This window comes from Nasonia vitripennis, chromosome 2 (genome assembly GCF_009193385.2).
Source record: "Nasonia vitripennis strain AsymCx chromosome 2, Nvit_psr_1.1, whole genome shotgun sequence".
Lineage (NCBI taxonomy): Eukaryota > Metazoa > Arthropoda > Insecta > Hymenoptera > Pteromalidae > Nasonia > Nasonia vitripennis.
The window spans coordinates 19932410-19952442 of NC_045758.1; the positions used below are offsets into that span (position 1 = coordinate 19932410).

The 20033-nt window shown below is 41.6% G+C and overlaps 2 protein-coding genes across 2 annotated transcripts; both read right to left on the reverse strand.

Annotated features, from left to right (window-relative positions):
- Positions 1 to 10293: 10293 nt before the first annotated feature.
- LOC103317096 lies at positions 10294 to 11230 on the reverse strand. Its single transcript, XM_008213823.2, has 2 exons — positions 10703 to 11230; positions 10294 to 10457 (listed from the first exon to the last, which is right to left on the reverse strand). Exons 1-2 carry the CDS (start codon positions 10965 to 10967, stop codon positions 10420 to 10422), a joined length of 303 nt encoding a protein of 100 aa, XP_008212045.1. The 5' UTR covers positions 10968 to 11230; the 3' UTR covers positions 10294 to 10419.
- A 4293-nt stretch (positions 11231 to 15523) lies between these two features.
- Positions 15524 to 18143, reverse strand: LOC116416081. Its single transcript, XM_031922570.1, has 2 exons — positions 17981 to 18143; positions 15524 to 16602 (listed from the first exon to the last, which is right to left on the reverse strand). The coding sequence occupies exons 1-2, from the start codon at positions 18141 to 18143 to the stop codon at positions 15524 to 15526; spliced, it is 1242 nt and encodes a 413-aa protein (XP_031778430.1).
- Positions 18144 to 20033: the final 1890 nt, after the last annotated feature.

Here is a 20033-nt window from a genome sequence, read left to right on the forward strand (position 1 = left end):
AGGAAAGATCTACCAAATGCGGAAATTTCCCTAGTATGGGTCATCGCGTATTTCTTGCTTGCAGTGCTGTATGAGCAATTCTACGAGAAGCTATTAAAAATAGCGTACTTTCATTTTTGAGGCGAGAAGTGTCCGACTTTCCATAGAATTGATCATGTATGCAGTTTTCATGGGCAGATTTTGCAAAATGTGATATTTTAAGACACATGCATCAAAGTTGTATCGCAATATTTAAAATTTCTTTGTTTCATAGTTACCGTTGCAAAAATATTTTGAGTTGTTTTAAAACGTTGCTGGAACGTTGCCCTTTCCGTTTTAATGTGCCGTTCTAAAAAGGTGGGAGACGAATTTTTTTCCTGGCGGGATATTTCGGGTCTCGCTGAATCAACGATCTACCCTCATGTGAAAGACGAGTTTGAAACGTTTTTGCAACGAACCCCGTAAATTATTTTTTTTTTTTTTCATAATTGAAACGTTACTTTTGTTGCGAGAAGGTTTCTAATAAAGTTTTATTAATATGAAGGAAGGACGTGATGGAAATTAGAACTGCTTTCTGAACATAAGACGGTTCTTGGTGTGACGTATGTATGGCATACAAAACATAAAAAGAAAAGGCTCATTTGTACATGCGTTATTAGTTAAATTTTGTCAAACAATTGATTATATACTTTTTAATGTATAAAATAATTATTAAAATTTTGAAAACAACTGTATTACCTCAAAAGTTGTATTTTTATGATAACATTAATAAGGTTGTACCAGTGTTCGATCAGTGTGCCCAATTTCCGATCGCTATGCTAAAAATCAACATTAATTAATATTATTGATTGTATGTGATAAAGAAATAAGTATGCATTACTTGCACAGTACATTTATACAGTTTTGAAGAATATTTAAGTACTTTGTTTAGCAAACATTGCATAAAGTACTATTTTGAGGTTATAAAGCCCAGACGACCCTAATGCTCGGTCGAAAACTAGGTCTGATTGATATGCCGCAACACACAATAAATATACAAAAATAATGTATTAAATCATTTTTTTTTCTTATTTAAGTCTGTAACGAGGTGCGAAATCGGGTAGATGAGACGCGACGTTGCGCAAGCACGAGGCAAGATTCGGGGCCTCGCGTATAGGTCGCGGTCCGTCGGACGGACAGATAGCTTCCGGCCATAGGTGCGAACGCGTCAGCTCAGCTCTCGTGTGGGAGTCTATGACTGCATCGAGCGACGACCGATAGCGTGCGAGAGAGTGAGAGTCTGTTAGATCGTGAGAAGAGGACGTCCAAGCCAACTCCTGCTACCAGAAGCAAGGACGACCCGGCCTGTCGATCAGCGACTGAACGAGAGGACGTCGGCTCCTGCGAGTGAGCCAACAACACCACCGGCGCAGAAGGAGAGTGAGTGTGTGGCGAGTAAGTGGGGCTGAGCCCTTTCATCTGTATTGCGTCAGCAGTAGCAGCGGCTACAGCTTTGCGACTTGGCGCAGCGGCACCAAGTAACGGCCTTCTCGTTCGCGCGTGTACGATTCGCGAGATACTCTCCACGCCGAGTCGACATTGATGTGACTCGGCGCACATTTGTATAGAGACAAGATTAGCCGCACAATATATTATTCTGTTATTTTATTTTAATCCTCAGGAATAACCTTAACAAAAAAATTGACCCGACAAATCCAAAATTTATTATAGTCCTCGAGCTGAAAATTCCAACTGAGACAGTTAAGTAAAAACTGTTACAGTAACTTATATCTAAATAATTTTACCAATATCTGTAGGAAAATATTGAGATATCCAACTTTAACATAACGCAGATGGAATAATAATAATTCGTATCGTTTTAGGCAGTTTTTCGAGTTTTAAAAATCAGACATGAGAATCTAAGGTGAATCTAGTTTTTCACCTGAGATTCTCATGTTTGATTTTTAGCGAGGATCGTGGGTGTAGGTGTGTTCGCGTGTAAAATAAAGTCACTTTCCTCACTTTACGTTTTAACTTTTACTATTTATTTAACTCAGTACACAAATAAATTAGAGATCGCGTGGCGGATGTGTTAACCTAACGAGCCGCGTGCTCGTATCTTGCGGGAGCGCTCGGGGGGAGTGCAGAGCCCTCTAGAAGACTGCCCGAGGCTTCAGTATTTGCTTTCGACGCACGCGAGATGGCGCCAGCTGTCCGGGCGGAGCAACCGCCACAGGTACTCCCCCCTCAGTGAGCTTCCCCTGGGAAGCGAACGAGACCTTCTTCTTGGCTGCGGGGTGCTCTGGACTGGGCGAACTTCTCTCTTCTTTTTTGTTATTCTTGTCGGAAAGATCGAAGTCTCCTGGGTCCTTTTTGGCCTCTGAGACGTCGATTGGTGGGTCGGAAATGTCCTGGTGCGCCGGGATTAGAGCGTCAGTCGTGACGGCCTTCTCCTGACCGTTGACCAGGATGATGTATACCTTGTCGCTGCTTCTTCGAATGACTTTGAACGGGCCTACGTAAGGTGGGACCAGCGGTTTCCTCACCGCGTCGACGCGTTGATAGACGTGTGAGCATGTGGACAGCCGCTTGAGCCTGAACGGCTTGTAGCTTCCGTGGTGGGCTGCAGGAACAGGCCTGATGTCTTTGAAGAGTGCTCTCAGCTTTCCTGCAAAGGTACCTGGGTCGGCTGGAGCACTGTCGGTGGTGAAAAAGTCTCCAGGGATGCGTAAGGTGGTTCCGTAGAGCATCTCCGCTGGAGAGGCCTGGAGATCTTCTTTCAGGCATGACCTGAGGCCCAGCATCACGAGAGGAAGCCTCGCACACTGGGATGCGCTGGACGGTGTATCGTGTCGAAGGCGAGCCGGCGAAGTTTGCCAGGCAGGTACGGCCGGACTACGTTGCCCAGGACGTTGCAGAAGATGTTGTGCTGCTGGACGGGTAGTTGCTGCAGGTCAAGGGTGCCGGTCTTCAGGAGATGCGGCAGCTCCTCGTCGTCGTCTTGAGCTGCTGCGATGGTAGCTGAGTCGAGTAGAGACGGCATGCTGATCGTTGCGCATGGCCTTGAAAATGCGTCGGCCACCACATTGTCCTCTCCCTTGACGTGCTCGAACCGGGCGTTGAACTGCAGCACGTAGTCGAGATGCCGCTGTTGCCTGGGTGTCGCCTTGTCAGTCGGCTTGACTGCCGCGTAGACGAGCGGCTTGTGGTCGGTCCTGACGACAAACTCCCGGCCCTCCAGGATTCGGCTGAAGTGCATCACTGCCTCGTAGACAGCAAGCAGCTCCCGGTCGTATGTGCTGTACCTTCTCTCAGTCGGGGACAGCTTCTTCGAGAAGAAACCGACAGGTTGCCAACAACCGTCGATCCTTTGCTCCAAAGCAGCCGTGGGAGAGAGGTAGCAGGCCCTGGAGGCGCCAGCCAAGCTGGCCTTCGCAGCCTCGAAAGCGGTCTCAGCTTCCGGCGTCCACTTAAGCACCTGACGACTGCCCTTGCGGATGCCCTTCAGAAGCTCGTTGAGAGGAGCCTGCTGCTGAGCTGCATGCGGAATGCAGCGCCTATAAAAATTGAGCATGCCCAAGAAACGCCGTAGAGCCTTGGGCGACTCGGGCTTCGGGAAGCTGTGGCTGGCGTCAATCTTCTCCTCAGGCGGTTGAAAGACCTGGTTGGAGACGGTGAATCCCAGGAAGTCCACCTTCTGTTGGCCTAGCACACACTTTGCGAGGTTGATGGTCAGGTGTGCTTGGCGTAGACGTTCGAGCAGAGCTCGAAGATGCTGCAGATGCTCCTCGTGGTTCCTGGACATGACGAGGATATCGTCGATGTAGGCACGCGTGAATGGCAGATCTCGAAGCAGGCCGTCCATGAACCTCTGGAAAGTCTGCGTGGCGTTTCGTAGACCTAGAGAGAGGGTGCAGAATTCGAAAAGACCGAAGGGTGTCGCCACGGCAGTCTTGCAGATGTCCCTGGGGTCCATAGGCACCTGGTAGTACGCCTTCTCAAGGTCAATGACCGAGAAGACGTTGTGGTCTCGGCAGTCCTGCAGGAGGTCCTCTATCCTCGGCAAACCGTAACGGTCTGGGAGCGTGGAAGCGTTCAGCTTTCGATAATCGCCTGCGGCGCGAAATCCTCCCTTCGGTTTTGGCACCATGTGGAGAGGGCTGGACCACTGCCCTGATCCTGGACGGATGATGCGTCGTTGGAGCAGCTTGCTGAAAGAGTCCTTGGCTGCCTCCAGACGCTCGCCGTAGAGCGGTCTAGGTCGAGAGTGGACCGGCGGGCCCGTGGTGTGTATCTCGTGCATGGCCACCTCGCCGTTGAGCGTGGCTCTCTCCTCGTTCGGCTGTGCCAGGTCGGCGAACTCAGCCAGGAGCCGCTGGTACTCGTCCTGGGAGATGGCGGTGCTTGAGCCAGCAACCACCGAGACACCGTGGATGGCCGTTGCCCGGATCTCTGCTGGGGTGGAAAGCGTCGTGGTCGGGTCGATGAGTCGACGATGCTGGAGGTCCACCAGATACCCTGAGTGGTGAAGGAAGTCCGCCCCCAGGATCGCAACCGGAACGTCCGCCACGACGAAAGGCCAAGGGATGGCTCGACGGAGTCCGAGGTTGAGCGTCACCAGGCGCCTGCCGAAGGTGTGGACCGGGGTGCCGTTTGCCGCCACAAGGCGAAGTGGCTGGACGGCGAGCTTTCGATCTCGCACCGCTGACCGAGGCAGAAGCGACAGCACAGAGCCGGAGTCCACTAGGAAACTGGTGTTGGTCGTCCTGTCAAGGACGTGGAGGCGGTTTTCAGCAGAAGCTGGGCTGTCGGAGACCGCCAAAGCTCCTGGCAGCCGGCCTAGTTTCCCTGGTTGCTTGGGAAGGTGCAGGGCTGCCTGCAGTTCGTCGCCTGATACCCAAAACGCTGATGGTAGTAGCAGTGGCTAGGGTTGCTGGCCGGAGACTTGGCCCGTGACCTTGAGCGGCTGTTACGGCCACCCTGTTGGTTGTTCTGCAGCTGCCCCCCTTGGTAGCTGTTGCTGGTCATCCTCTGGACCGCCTCGAGGGTTCTTGCTGTTGCTGACGCTATTTCGGCCATCGAGATGCGGATAGCGGCGAATTCGGCGAGCAGCCGTGGGTCAGCAGTCAAAGATGGCGGGACTGCCACAGGAACAGCAGCTATAGGCCGAGCTGGTGAAAGTGCTCTCCTGTTGTCCGGATGTGCGGCGAAAGTCGCAGGCCCAGTCTCGACGATGCCATCGGCCACCTCTGCGAGCTCGTCCAAAGGGATGTTGCGGAGAATGCGCAGCATCTTCGCGACGTTGTCCGGCATGAGGTCGAGCCAGCGGACACGAAGAGCTTCGTCGTCGATGCTTCCGCCTGCCAGGGTGCGCATGTGACGTAGGAGCTGCGAAGGTTTCCGCGTGCCCAGCTCCAACCCGGTGAAGAGCGTTTGCAATCTCTTCTGCGCCGTGAGCCCGTAGCGCTCAAGAATGCGCGCTTTCATGTATGGGTACTTGCCTGTCTCGGGTGGCGTGCGCATGACGTCCAGCATGTCCTGGACGGTCTCCTGGTCGACGCTGGAGATGAGGGTGTTATACCGGTTCAGATCAGACTGAATCTGGTTGCATGCGAAGATGCTCTCGAGCTGCAGGAACCACGCGTCGGGACAATGCTTCCAAAATGGCGGTGTTCGTATCGCCACATGTCGTAGCGCAGCGAGGTTGGCGTCGCCTGTCCCCGCGTTTCCGCTGCTGTCACCTGCACCTCCTGCCGAGTTGTTGTTGCCGGCGCCTCCGGAAACGTCCCCAAAGCCGCCGCCGGCGCCGCCCTCTCCTGCCGGACCCGTCATGTCGACCTTGTCCTTGTCGTCGCTTTGCTCTGCGTCGAGGCTCGCGCGAAACTCCCTAGCTCTGGAGCGTAGCACACGGGTAGTGATGCCGCGGTTTGGGCGTGGAGTCTCCGTGGCACTAACTATATCGAGCTCAAGTTCAAGTTCACCGGTATCGCTCTCACTCACAGCACGTGTCCGATAAGCACTCGCGTTTGACAGATGCCACGTGGTCACCGTAATCCGCCGCGATCACGTCGGGGTCACCAATTTAGCGAGGATCGTGGGTGTAGGTGTGTTCGCGTGTAAAATAAAGTCACTTTCCTCGCTTTACGTTTTAACTTTTACTATTTATTTAACTCAGTACACAAATAAATTAGAGATCGCGTGGCGGATGTGTTAACCTAACGAGCCGCGTGCTCGTATCTTGCGGGAGCGCTCGGGGGGAGTGCAGAGCCCTCTAGAAGACTGCCCGAGGCTTCAGTATTTGCTTTCGACGCACGCGAGATGGCGCCAGCTATCCGGGTGGAGCAACCGCCACAGATTTTTAAAACTCGAAAAACTGACTAAAACGATTCAAAATATGTATTTTTGAACTTATCTGGAGGGTTTCACTACCTCCCGACTGGAAATCAGGAACGGCGTGCCAGACTTATTATCAGGTCCGGATCAATTTTACCCGATCCGGCCCTCATACGGAGTCTCACGCGGCGCAAGTCCGGGCCGAATCCGGCAAAAAAATCAGAATAGCGCAGGACCGCTGCCGGAATGCGCCCTGAACTTGGGTCCCCCCACCTAAATTAATGCTATAAAAGTGGCACACATAACCTCAAAACCCCAATTTTTTTAGATTTTAATTTATTTTCCATAGAAGCAATTACCGCGACTCAAATCAACACAAACGAATAGTAACGTTCATTGATGAAAAATCATGCTTCCGTTTTTCTAAATGAGAGTATTGTTTTTAATTCATTTAATGATTTTACGGCTGCGGATCTTGCCCGGACCTGCACCGGGAGATGCCGTAAAAATCTCCATGTTTTTTCAACTACGGGCCGGATCCGAATTTTCAGGCACCAGATCCGGTCCTAATTCGCGTAAGACTATTTCCAGTCAGGTTAGAAGGTAACTGGAGATCTCATCTGAGATCTCACCTGAGATTTTTGACTAGAGTCGTACACACGTTTTAAATAACATTACAAAGTTAGCCAGATTAAAAGGTTTTAAGAAATCATACTAGTTGAACTTAATGCCAGATATATATATATATATATATATATATATATATATATATCTGGAAACGAAATTTCCAAGAAAAAGAGTTATCAAAAACTCATGTGTTTATAATCTACTGTATCTAGTGCAAATACTTTTCTGGTTAAAGTATTGTTAATGTATTGTACTGTATTTGTAAGTACTTAAAGGGACAAAACACTTTTCCCTATTGAAAAATCCCACGTGAGAGAGCTAGACTAGTAGCGAATCAAAATAGTAAGCGAACAAACAAGGTAGAAAGCTTCGATATTGAAAAGCTATGAGATAGAACAGAGCGAATTAGGTACCAGATAGAAATTAGTAACAGGTTTCAAGCACTTGAAGAAGCAAACACATCGCCGGAGGGGAATGACGAACTGAATAGATTATGGGGGGGGGGGGGAACATCGAAAAAACGGTAAAAGAGGTCGCGAACAAAGTACTGGGTAAAAAGAAAAAGCCAAAGAGCTAACCATGGTTTGACGAAGAGTGCGAACTCGAGTTTGAAAGGCGCAAAAAGGCTAAATTAGATAGCTTACAAAATAGAAGCGATAGGACCGTAGAAGAGGAAGAGATTTTAGGAGTAGAGCGCAATTGATGAAGGACGAAAACGGGGACCTCGTAACAAATGACAACGAATTACTGTAGCTGTGGAAAAACTATTTCGATAAATTAATAATACATACGCTATGATATTTTTACAAAAGTTTTACTAGTTATTTTAATGTTTTGCCACATGCCATGTTTTTTAACTTTTGAATATTATTTTTCTTAATCTTCTTGACTTGACAGCCTATTACGATATCTTACAATGTTTGTAATACAATTAATCACTTAGCCCCAGAGAATTGTATAATTGTTTTTTTTACTAAAATTATTCATTATACGAACTTGCAATTATTTAGATGTTACTCAATATCCCTTTTGAAAAATCTCAGGTGAGATCTCATGCCCAAATCTCATCTAACCGATTTTTTGTTTTTTATGCGTTTTAAACAATTCTCAGTAGATTGGTGACCTTTCTAAAAAAATTCAAACAAAAAATTTTTCAATTGTACTTCATTTTTTTAAATCAAATTTTGTGATAAATTTCCCAAGTTTAAATTTTTCAAAAAAGCCACTAATTGACTAAAAATGGTTTGAAACGCGTAAAAAAAATTTGTTAGATAAGATTTTGGCGTGAGATCTCACATGAGATCTTTCAGTAGGGATATGAATAATAAGCCTGAATTTTAAGCATACTTAAAAGGTTGTTTGCTAATTCATATACTTTGTTGAAATATCAGCTGTTTTTATGCTCTTAGATATCATTTGTATTTTTTTTTTTTCAAGTGGCATTTGGAACTCGTAAGTTCATCGCCTCATCTACGCAAGCCTTCCACGCTGCCCTATCTTGTGTCAATCCCATCCAAGATGCACTCCTCCGATCGACACTCACCCGTCCTATTTCTACTAGATCCGCTTTTACGTTGTCCTCCCATCTGCGCCTAGGTCTACCTAGAGGTCGCGTTACCATCGGCCTGCCCTTCATGACACGCGCTGCTGTAGGGTCGTCCCCCATTCTCGCTACGTGCCCTGCCCATCCCAATCTACGTGATTTTATTATTCTGTTAATATTTGGTGACGCGTACAGATTGTGTAACTCATCATTGTGTAGTCTCCTCCATTCCCCGGTTTCCTGGTCTTTCTTCGGCCCGTATATTTTTCGCAAGACTTTATTTTCAAATACCCTAAAACGGTTGTCCGCCTGCTTAGTGAGAGCCCACGTTTCGCACCCGTACAGAACCACCGGCAGTATTATTGTCCTGTATATTCTTATTTTAACGTTTTTAGACAACAGCCTCGACTTAAGTAAATTACTCACGGCGTAGAAGCAAGCATTACCCGAATGGAGTCTCTTATTTATTTCGACATTAATCTCGTTTCTATCATTTATGGTCGTACCCAGATACCTGAATTCGCTAACCTTTTCAAAAGTAAAATTCTAGGAAATTGTGTTAAGAATTAATTTCAATCGTTTTCAATGCGGAGAATATTATGCTATGTCAAAATAAATTGTTTCTCGACAGCTGTGTCATGTATGTACTATCATTCAGATTTATCATTCTTATAGATTGATCGAACATTAGTCAGTCAGTCAGTCATAGCAGAAATTACAGCTCGTGAACAATAAAAATATGACAAGAAACGAACCAAAATAGCGCGTACGAATACGGCGTTAATATATTTTGTACATCTGATGGTCGACATAACAGTCAGAAACCGAATCTGGGCACGCATGCTGTATATAATATAATATATAATATAATAAGTATCTGTGTCTATTGATTTGACTTTATTATTTATTAATCTTCGTTAATTTTTATTAACTTTAGTTCGTACATCAATTAATACATCAGATAGATCTGAAATTTTGTACGTAACAGATCTGTTTAGGTAAATGGTCAGCGCACTCGACTTTCACGCCGGAGCTCCAGGTTCAATTCCTGACGCCGCAAAAAATTTAATCTCTTTCTTTCTTCAAAATAGCATAATAATAATCAATAAAAATAATAAATAATATAGTAATAACACAAACGCGAAGTATCTGATGAGTGTAAAATATAGAAATAAGCGAAATTGAAATTCAATTGTAAAAAATCCGATTTCATAAAAAATTACTATCTTTGGATAGCAAAATCTAATATCTTAAAAGTCCAATTTATTATGAAAAGCAGTAAAAATTACTATCCCAAATAGTAATTTCTACTATCAAATTTTTCTCAGTGCATACTTCCTGAATCTGTAAAAATGTTTTATAATTAAAAAGAAAACATAAAGAATTCTTTTTTAGATATTAATAACAAGTTTTAGTATCAATTTTGTTGAAAATGTATCAATATTTAATAGCAAAAGAATATTTTTTTAATGATTTATTATGGCTTTGGGACATTCTGCTCACTCTAATTTCAAAAAAAGAATACTTTTCGAAGTCTTAAAGAACAATATTTAGCGGTCATAACTGCTTACTTTAGATGAACATAAAGAACTCTTTTCGAATTCTTCTAGGAAAAAAGAACTCTCAAAGAATACTTTTAAAATTTAATAATATTTCCTTTTGCTCATTGGGAAGTTTGCTTAATGTTCAAAGACTAACTTCATTCTGTATTGAAAATAAAAAATGGTTGCAATTGCTATGCTTACAGGTTAAGCCTATAAGCTGAAGACCTACTAAAATTGGTAGATATTGCCAAATCACACAAATATATTTTAATAAACAAAAAACCTCACCGAAAGTGTACTTGACGTTCTTTTGGGGATTGTTTCTTCTCCATCTGATGATTCTGAATTAGATTCCAAAGATTTTTTAGTAAATTTTGTTCTACTATTATTTGAAACGTCAAGTTCACCATATTTTCACAACGTTTTTTGTGACTCTCGAACTTTTAACCAATCTATCAATGAAAAAATATTATGATCAAATAAGTTATTATGTGTGAAAACCAATAGAATAGATTACATTTATTAACGTTAATTTAAATCACACAATAAAGCTATACTCATTTATAAATATATACTTGAAAAGAATTAACTATATATATATATATAGTTAATATACTTTACAAATACTTTTTTTTGTATAAATTTTCACTATCAACAGAAATTGTAATATATTTAAATAATACTCTACTATACTTACCACCGTGAGACAAAATGTTGATGGCATACTTTTGAAATTTAGCTTTTTTCAACAAGGCTTTCATGTTTCCAGCTGATAATATCGCACAGTTAGGCGAATAAATTTCGACGACCGTTTTGTTTGTTATGATATTTTTAAGATTCAATTGATCTTTTTCATCTAACCAGCACGTGTATCCCGTTTGGAATTTGTCCTCTGATACAAAGAATACTAACATACACTTATTATTGTCAATATTCATAAGTTTTTTTCGTTTTTCCTCCATCTTACAAGATAAATAACCTTTAATCTCAAAAACCACGACTTTAATTACTGACAATTTTCAGTACAATAAGAGAAATACGCACACAAAATTTGTGGTTAACCACGAAACGTGCAACGAGTACTCATATAACCTTGGAAAAATTAATGAAAATATATCCGTAGAAATAATTAAACACACAATAGTAATATGCAAACAAACGACACGACACTTTATTAGCACTAAGGAAATTTTAGGAGACTGCAAAAACGTACTGAACACGGTGAAGTAAGCGTGCTATCGGTGCTATAGTCGGTAGGCCGGTAGGTATAACAAAGAAATAAATCGAGACCGATTCGTGGTGCGAATTTCGCGCTTGTTCGAACTTCGAAAGCCATAGGGTTCAAGATCAGATGCTGAACGAAGACAGTTAAATAAAAACTGACATGGCTGTTTTTAAATAATTTAATAAGTCTCTACGCAAAAGCACAGACATCGTACTTCAATATCATGGATTTAGCATGATTATGGCAGATTTGGACGTTGAGACTGGCTCGCATACTGCCAAGATGAAAATATCTGTGCAAGTCACCTAGGAAACCTCATAATTGGTGTCTTTGAGCACATAAATGACACTTTTTATTGTTGTAATGAAAAGAAGTTTCAATACTGCTCATGCGTGCACAGTAGGCGCGAAAGTATTTAAGAGTCCGTGCGAGAGCAAGAGAGACCGCGATCGAACTGTATATCCGTCTCTCTTTCACAGCGCGTCTATTGCTGTCTCTTTCTTATCGCGCGTATATGCTCGGTGACCGCCGAAGCGATGGGGAGATAGTCACGAGCCTTTGCCGAGGTAGGACAGCTAACGAAGCATTTCGAGAAGAGAATAAACCTCATACTACTGCACACAACTAGACTTTATTTTCTTTGTCCACACCACAACGTCCTCACCAGAATTCCACAATAATACTTTTTACACAGTATTTGCACTTCCCTATTGAAAAATCTCACGCCAAAATCTCATTTAATCAATTTTTTGTTATTTACGCGTTTTAAACCATTCTTAGTTGATTGGTGACTTTTTAAAAAAATTCAAACAGAAGATTTTTCAAAAATTGGACTATTTTTTTCAAGTCAAAATTTGTAATAAATTTTTTGTTTGGATTTTTAAAAAAAGCCACTAATTGGTTAAAAATGGTTCGAAACGCGTGAAAAACAAAAGTCGGTTAGATGAGATTTTGGTGTGAGATCTCACCTGAGATCTCATCTGAAATCTCACCTGAGATCTCACCTGAAATCTCACATGAGATTTTTCAATATAGGGTTAAACAACACAAAGTTAGTCAGTACAGCATGTTTGTACATACTTTCATATATGTATATACCTACATGTGTAGGGTTACGTTACCACTCTTAATGCGTACCTTTAAAAGATGATATATACTCTTCAGAAAACATTCTAGATGCATTAATACGGTACTCCCGGAATTTTTATCTAATTTAAATGCTAAAAATAATAAAAAAGTCTGACTGTTAGGGGAGATTCCTGCTAAAAATCCTTGATTAAATTTGATTAAAATTTATTGGAATTAAATCTACTTTAATCGTTTTAAAATCGTTCAATCGACAAGCAAGATTCCGTCGATTAAAATCCTTTTGACTTGAATCGTTTCAATCGCAATCGGCTATAATATGTAAAATTAGTATCAAATTTAATATATTTTTATTGACTTTTATGCAATTATTATTGTAATGTAGTCCAATTGTAATTTTGCAAAGACAAAAATTAAATATCTTGTTCTTTTTACAATGGAGTCAATGTGTATATTCCATTTCATATTGTAATCGAAATGTAACCCTAAATATTTATGGCTTTCAACCCTATTTATAAAGTTGTCTCCAATTTTAATATTTATATCCTCTGGAACACTATCACAGTAGTTGCCATAGGTTATGTATACAGTTTTAATTACATCTAACGATAGTTTATTTAACATCAGCCATTTGGCAACCTTGCTAAGATAAAAATTCATCTTGTCCTGTGCTGCCGGCCACGAGTCATCACTCGAGATGATGACTGTGTTGTCTGCATAAGACATTATAGAGAGTCTTTTAGCATATCTATCAGTAGATCATTTACATATAGGATAAAAAATAAAGGACCTAAAATGGTTCCTTGCGGAACACCTATGGGAATATCTTTGTATTCACTTTTGAAATTATTTATATTAACGCATTGTTTCCTACATGATAGATAGCTAGTTAAGAGTTTTAAGGCACACCCTCTTATTCCATATCTTTCCAACTTATCCAATAATATTCTGTGATCAACAGTATCAAAAGCTTTGACTAGATCTAGAAATGTCGTTATTATTGGTTTACTTTTGTCTAGACTTTTGTATATAATATCCGCAAGACAATCAAGCGCATCTGTTGCTCCTCTGCCTTTGACGAATCCAAACTGTCTCTCTGATATAATAGTATGCTTCACTATAAAATTGAAAAGTCTGTTGTATATAATTTTTTCAAATATTTTAGCTATATTAGAAATCAGTGATATTGGGCGATAGTTTGCAATACATGTACTATCTCCAGACTTGTAAATTGGTACTATATCAGCTCGTTTTAGCGCATTCGGCCAAATCGATTGCTGTATACTTATGTTAAAAATATGTTCCAAGGGTTTTGCCAGAAACATAGCAATGCACTTGATTGTACTTGCATTGATGTTGTCTACCCCACCAGCTTTTTTCTTCATTTCGCTTATTACTCTATGTATTTCATAAACATTAGTTAGTTGTATAAATATGGATTCGCTGTTTCTTGCTGGCAGTATTATTTGATCATCGCACTTATTATTTATTTGGTTACTTAAGTCTAATCCAACTTGACTAAAATAATCATTCATTTCATTCGCTATATTCGTCTTGTTTACTATTTTTTGGTTATTTACCACTATACAGTCAGGCGATTTCATTTGTTTGTTGCTTTTGCCCATTTTACTGTTTATGATGCTCCATAGCTGTCTTGGATTATCGCTACTTCTTGTTATCTCATTGTTTTCGAATTTGTATTTAGCATGTTCTATTGTTTTATTACAAATTTTTTCATAATTTTTATATTCATGCTTTATAGTTATATTTGTAGAATTTTTTTTCCATATATTATATAGATTTTCTTTATTTTTACACGATACTAATATTGCTTTAGTTATCCATTTTATCCTAGGTAATTGTTTATTCTTAGTGTTTTTGTTACAAGTGGCTTTTCCAACACAGCTATGTGTTATTTTTATTAGTTCATCCAAAGCAAGATTTGGATCCTGAAATGCAAACATGAATTCCATTCTATTTTCTTAGCATATTCCTTCAACTTTCTATAATTAATACAATTTTCTATCTTTTCTTGCTCATTCTGCACTTTAAGCTGATAGATACTTATTACAAGCGGATAGTGGTCGTTAAACGGAGTACATAGTTTATAAGATTCAATATTAACGTCTCTAGTCTTTGAAAAACAATTATCAATACAAGAACCCGATTCGTTATCTAGAGAGGGTCTTGTTACACCTCTATAGTACGGAATGAATTCCTGTTAAAAAAATTATTTAAGAATTCCTGACTTATTGATATTGCACCTATATTAATATTTTGTACATTACTTTCTAATATATCTATATTGAAATCTCCTATTATACAGTGATTTTTGGTTCTAATGTGTTTTGATAGAAATTTTTTTACGCTATTAAGAAATTCTGTTTTGGGAACATCATGACACCTGTACATAGCCAAAACTCTTTATGGTTCACCTGATTGAAGCTTAAGATCTGAGCTAACCACCCTCAATTACTTCTACTTTAGTTTTTTCATAAATATTATTTTTAATATACACAAGGACACCGTCTGCCCTATTAATTTTACTCTCGTTGTAGCATAATTTATACCCATGTTGAACAAAAGCTAATGAGTTCAAATTATATATATATATATATATATATATATATATATATATATATATATATATATATATATATATATATATATATATATATATATATATATATATATATATATATATATATATATATATATATATATATATATATATATATTAAATTAAAATGGTGGAATGAGTGAGGGAAGTTTGGGTGAATAAATCAACACGTCGCTTAGGCAGTCCAATTAACTGCACAATGGCTTCGGACACAAACGACGCTTCTGAGCCTTGATCTAAAAGCGCCCGTACATACGTGCCCTTGTTCTTAGAGCCTACCACTAACACACGCGCAGTAGCAAGAAGAATCTTCCTCGAAGACATCAAGGAATTAGCAGCATGCAAAACCGCCGCTGAGCCACTACCGGAGTTCCCTTGGTCCTTCTTCGGCACAGACAATGATCCTTGACTGCTCCTACTCGGATCATGAAGAGAGGAATGATGCTTTTGTTTACATTCCGAACATCGACCCGAAGAGGAACAAGAATTCGCTCGATGATGTCCCAGACAGTTGAAACAAAGCCGGAGCCGCTTAACCTCCTTCTGGCGATCCTGGAGCTTCCTCTCCTTGTACTGAGAGCATCGCATCAGCGCGTGTGGACCAGCACAGAGAGGATACTGCGAAGAGTTCGCGTGGAACACCTTACGAGGATGAATCGATTTAAGCGGAGCAGCCGATCGTTCTCGCCACGTCGATGAGCCAGCACGCCAAGAGTTTGAGCTCGAGTTTCAAGGAATTCGATAAACTCGTGGAATGTCGCTGGAGTGTACGACGACTCAGTGACCTTCTGCCCTACACCTGCTCCTGACTCTATCTTCTTTCGCTCCTTCTCGCTAAGCAAGGACTCCCATCGACTACGAGACTCCGGATCTAAGCGCTCAGACAAGAGAAAAACGAACCATACATCCCACTGCTCTATCGGCATCGCCAAATTCTCCAGAGCACGAACGATACGCGTAGCCTCATCAATGAAAAAGCGTAACTCATCACCTGATTCCTTCTTAAGATGTGGAAGAGCCATAAAGACCGTCAAGTACCTGGTGATGATGAGCCTCGGATTATGGTAACGAAGCTCTAACGCCTTCCATGTGCTTGTATAGTTAGCGTTAGTAGTTGGAATTTCCTTCACTAACTCAGCCGCGCTACCGGTCAAGCACATTTTCAAGTACTGTAACTGAGTAGCATCAGAAATCCGAGGCAAATCATGCACCATGTTCCTAAAATTATCCCTAAAACTCGCCCAATCTTCGTAGTTGCCTGAAAACGAAGGAAGATTAATTTTGGGAAGTTTCGTGAACCCAGCATCTGACGCAGTATTATTCAGCAATCCGCCAGGAAGTGTTGACTGATCAGCGACCTCAAACTGCGACAGCAACGTCAAGAATTCATCGAGAGCCTCCTCATAAGCCCCCTGCAGATCCCCGAAGTTATCTTCGGTGACGTACGCATCCGCCTCAGCGTCATCTCTGGCGACGATCTCCGAGTGAGTCCTCCGAGCCTCATCCCAGTCCTCCTTCAAAGCGTCGACTCGAGCCTGGAGGATGTTTTTGTTGAGCGATGCAGGGGGCTTAGCGAGCAAACAACTACGCAAGTCACTGATTTCCGTCAAGCGTCTTGCCTGCGAAGCTACCAACTTCCTCAGCAGTGGAGCCATGGTAGACTGGCCTTGAAATACTCAAACGAGAGAACAAAATCAAATTTCGAACAAGAAAAGAAAACATTGAAATATAATCGACAAACGAACTCGAGAGGTATTATCAAATGCAACAATGAGAGTGAAATTCGCAATAATAATTGAGAATGCGCTGTATGAGTGTGCTACTCACGACTCAATTCCCAGAATCGCTGTGTTTACGCCGCAAGTCTACGGCGCGAAGCTGAAACGCGAAAATAACGCACGAGGCCGTAGCCCGCTCGCCGACAATGGCCGCTTCCGCGAACTGCCGACCGACGCCGGCAGCGGCATCGCTTACAAGTTTGCTTTGAAATTATTGATTTTAAACACCCAAACAATCACTCACTCCTTACCCGGGGCACCATGAACAAAAGCTAATGAGTTCAAATATTATATTTATATATATACATATATATATATATATATAAAATTAAAATGGTGTAATGAGTGAGGGAAGTTTGGGTGAATAAACTAACGTAAAAACACAATGAATTTCGCGGGAGAAAAAAGACGACTTGCCTCGGCGTAAAAACTCTCACGGAGTAGAGAGAAAAGCCGTGACAAGCCTATAGCTTTATTTTAGAAATAAGGAAATTATACAAAGAAAAGTGACTCTAGGATAGACTAAACAAAAATAGAGAAACGTAATTACAGTGTACGCTTATACAAAAAAAGAGAGACTCTACTATAGATAACAACAGAGAAAGAAACGCAAGTAGCGTAATCCTATCGCCGCGAGGTACCTTTCGCACGCTGGAGAGCTCTCCTACCTTATTCACAGAACGAGACGCACGTTGGTGGGATGCACCTTCCTCGGTCGCAGGACGCCTCAACGTCTCGAGGGAACCAATCCTAGACCACGGGCAGGCCTTTTCAGCCCTGCCGCGTAGGTAGCAATCGCCGGGTGGAGATCGATACGGCGAGAAAGCTCGAAGAACTCACACAATCCGCACAGCGCACGCAAAATGCACACACACTACGCAACGCACGGTGATACAATAAAGAGTGTCGATCGTCCTGCAAAGGACGATGATGGCGACTCTATTCGCACGTAATTTACAAAGAGGCTTTTGCAATTGCAAGTACAAAAGCGCAAAATGTCAACTGATTACTCGAGAGGAGCTGTCAGAACTGAACTCCACGTGCTCCCGCGCGCCGGAGCCCGCCCAAACGCGAGAGGCCCACATCAGCGCACGCATGCGCTCGACCGCTCTCGCTGCAGCGCTCGCCACGCTACGGCGCGAAATTCAAAATTCACCCTCCCGCTATTACATAACCCGAACACATGTAATTGATAGAAATGAGGGTGCTGCACGATCGATGTCTCCGTACAGATTATCACACATGGACATGGCTTTTTTGACATACTTTCTACAAATGTTTCTAGTTTTTCAAAATTTGCATTGAGACTTCTTATGTTCACACACAAAATTAAATTTTTCTTCTTCACAATCTTCCTGTTGAGTTCTCTGATGTTTTGTACTTCACACTCTGTCTTGCCTACTTCTTCAATGTTAATCTCCTGATCCATGGTTAATTTTTGTTTCTTCCTTTATTTGATACATTCTCGTTGAGTGTGTTAATCGAAGCTGTTGATATCCCGATATTTCTCCATCCCGCTGCTTTAACTTCGATGCGCCTTATTGGTGCTGCCATCCGGATGATAAATCGGAAAGTAGGTGCATTATAGTATATTGTGTACCAAGGGCGTAAAGTGGGCTTTTTAAGGCCGAGTGTGGATTTTGTAGTACGAGTCAAGGCGAGTTAGTCCGAGCCGAAGGCGAGGGCATTTACGAGCCGCAGACGAGTACTGCAAAATCCACGAGGCCAAAAAGCCCACTTAGCCCTTGGTGCACACCATATTTTATGTAACGCGCGGACGTATTTTCGCGTTTTTCGTACGTGTTAAGAGGGACTGATGTGACTATTTTTTGACACGGCAACCGTGCTCTTGTCTTCTTCAAACATTATATAAAATAAATAAATAATGCAAATTTATCAAAATGAACTTTTTTTTTTAAATTACAAAAAAAAATTTGCGGGCAATAAAGACTTTTTAGCGGGTAATAAAGGCCATTATTGCGCGCTGTTTGAATATGCGGGCAATAAATGTTTTTATTGCCCGCTAAAATAACTTTTTTGCCCGCCGGTCAAAAAAGAGTCACTTTAGTCCCTATTAATAGGTACGAAAAACGCGAAAATCGTTCGCGTGTTACATACAAGTATTTTTGTGCTAATTTTTTTTAAGCTTTTAAAAAAAAATCTTATCTAAAATCTCACCTGACAACTCACCTGAGATCTTACCTGAGACTTTTCAATAGGGCTACTTAAATTACTAGATTGATTTAAAGTAGAACTACCGGTAGGTAGCTATAGTCAAAACAAAGTCCGCTTTTTATTTCTGAATTATTTATGGGATATACTTAATAATAGACATCGCATAAGTCAAGATACAACAAATAATGATAATACATTAAAATTAAGCTTCTATTTATCATAATTACGAATAAAAAGTTTGAGATATAAACTGATTCGACTCAATATTTTAAAGTTAAATGTAGATTTTTGAACTTTTATTTGTTTATTACTACGCTCACAGGCTCCAAACCATTTTTTACAAGCATTTAAATTATTCGATAGTTGTTTAACTAACGTTATGTAAAATTTGAGTAAATTCTAAACCGCAAGTTATATACAATTACGAGTTAAAGCGAAATGTGCAGATTTATGGAAATTAAAATGTTTATAACTTTTTTCCCAGGCTCCAAACCTTCACCAAATTTTAACTGAGTCTTAGTTAAAATGTAGAATCTACCTATACTCAAAATTTCATCAATTTCTGAACCGTTAATCTCCTATCGGTAGTTGTAGTTGCTCTTGCCTGGGTTCAGCAAGACCAGGAAAGGCTCAGCAGGATTATGTTCAAAAGGTTGGACGAGGAGAGAAGCGAAGGAAATGGCGGGCAGCTAGGCAAAACACCTTTTAATTTCAATAAACGAACACTGTTTATTCACTAGACTGATGCTAACTTAACAACTATTTAACTTGACTTGAGATCAGTATTGTCGGAAAGCTTGCGGAGGCAGAGAAAAGCCGAAGGATGATGCCGCGTCGACGGTCCGTGAATTATATGGCCGAGAGCAGTGCGCGCGTAGTCTCCTTCGAAGCACCAATCGATCACGTGATCAGGCTAGAGTACAGCGCTTCTACGAACGGGTTATCTCGGCGAAGCTAATCAGGCGCGAAATATGATTTATAAACGGCTCAAACAGTAGTACTACCTTAATTGACGTATTAAATTATCGATGTGAATCGGTCCCCCGAAAATTTTCATTATGAAAAACCGTGAACAGCTTCAGAGGCAAGATCGCACCACTCGCACCCTGTATGTTAGTACGTTTTAGCGTTTTGAAAGTCATAC

Coding starts and splice junctions, on each gene's coding strand:
- LOC116416081 (XM_031922570.1), bottom strand. CDS start 18,143: ATGGATCAGGAGATTAACATTGAAGAAGTAGGCAAGACAGAGTGTGAA. Junction 16,603..17,980: donor ACTAGAAACATTTGTAGAAA/GTATGTCAAAAA, acceptor GAGTATTTCAAG/GCCAGTCTACCATGGCTCCA.
- LOC103317096 (XM_008213823.2), bottom strand. CDS start 10,967: ATGGAGGAAAAACGAAAAAAACTTATGAATATTGACAATAATAAGTGT. Junction 10,458..10,702: donor CAACATTTTGTCTCACGGTG/GTAAGTATAGTA, acceptor TTTCATTGATAG/ATTGGTTAAAAGTTCGAGAG.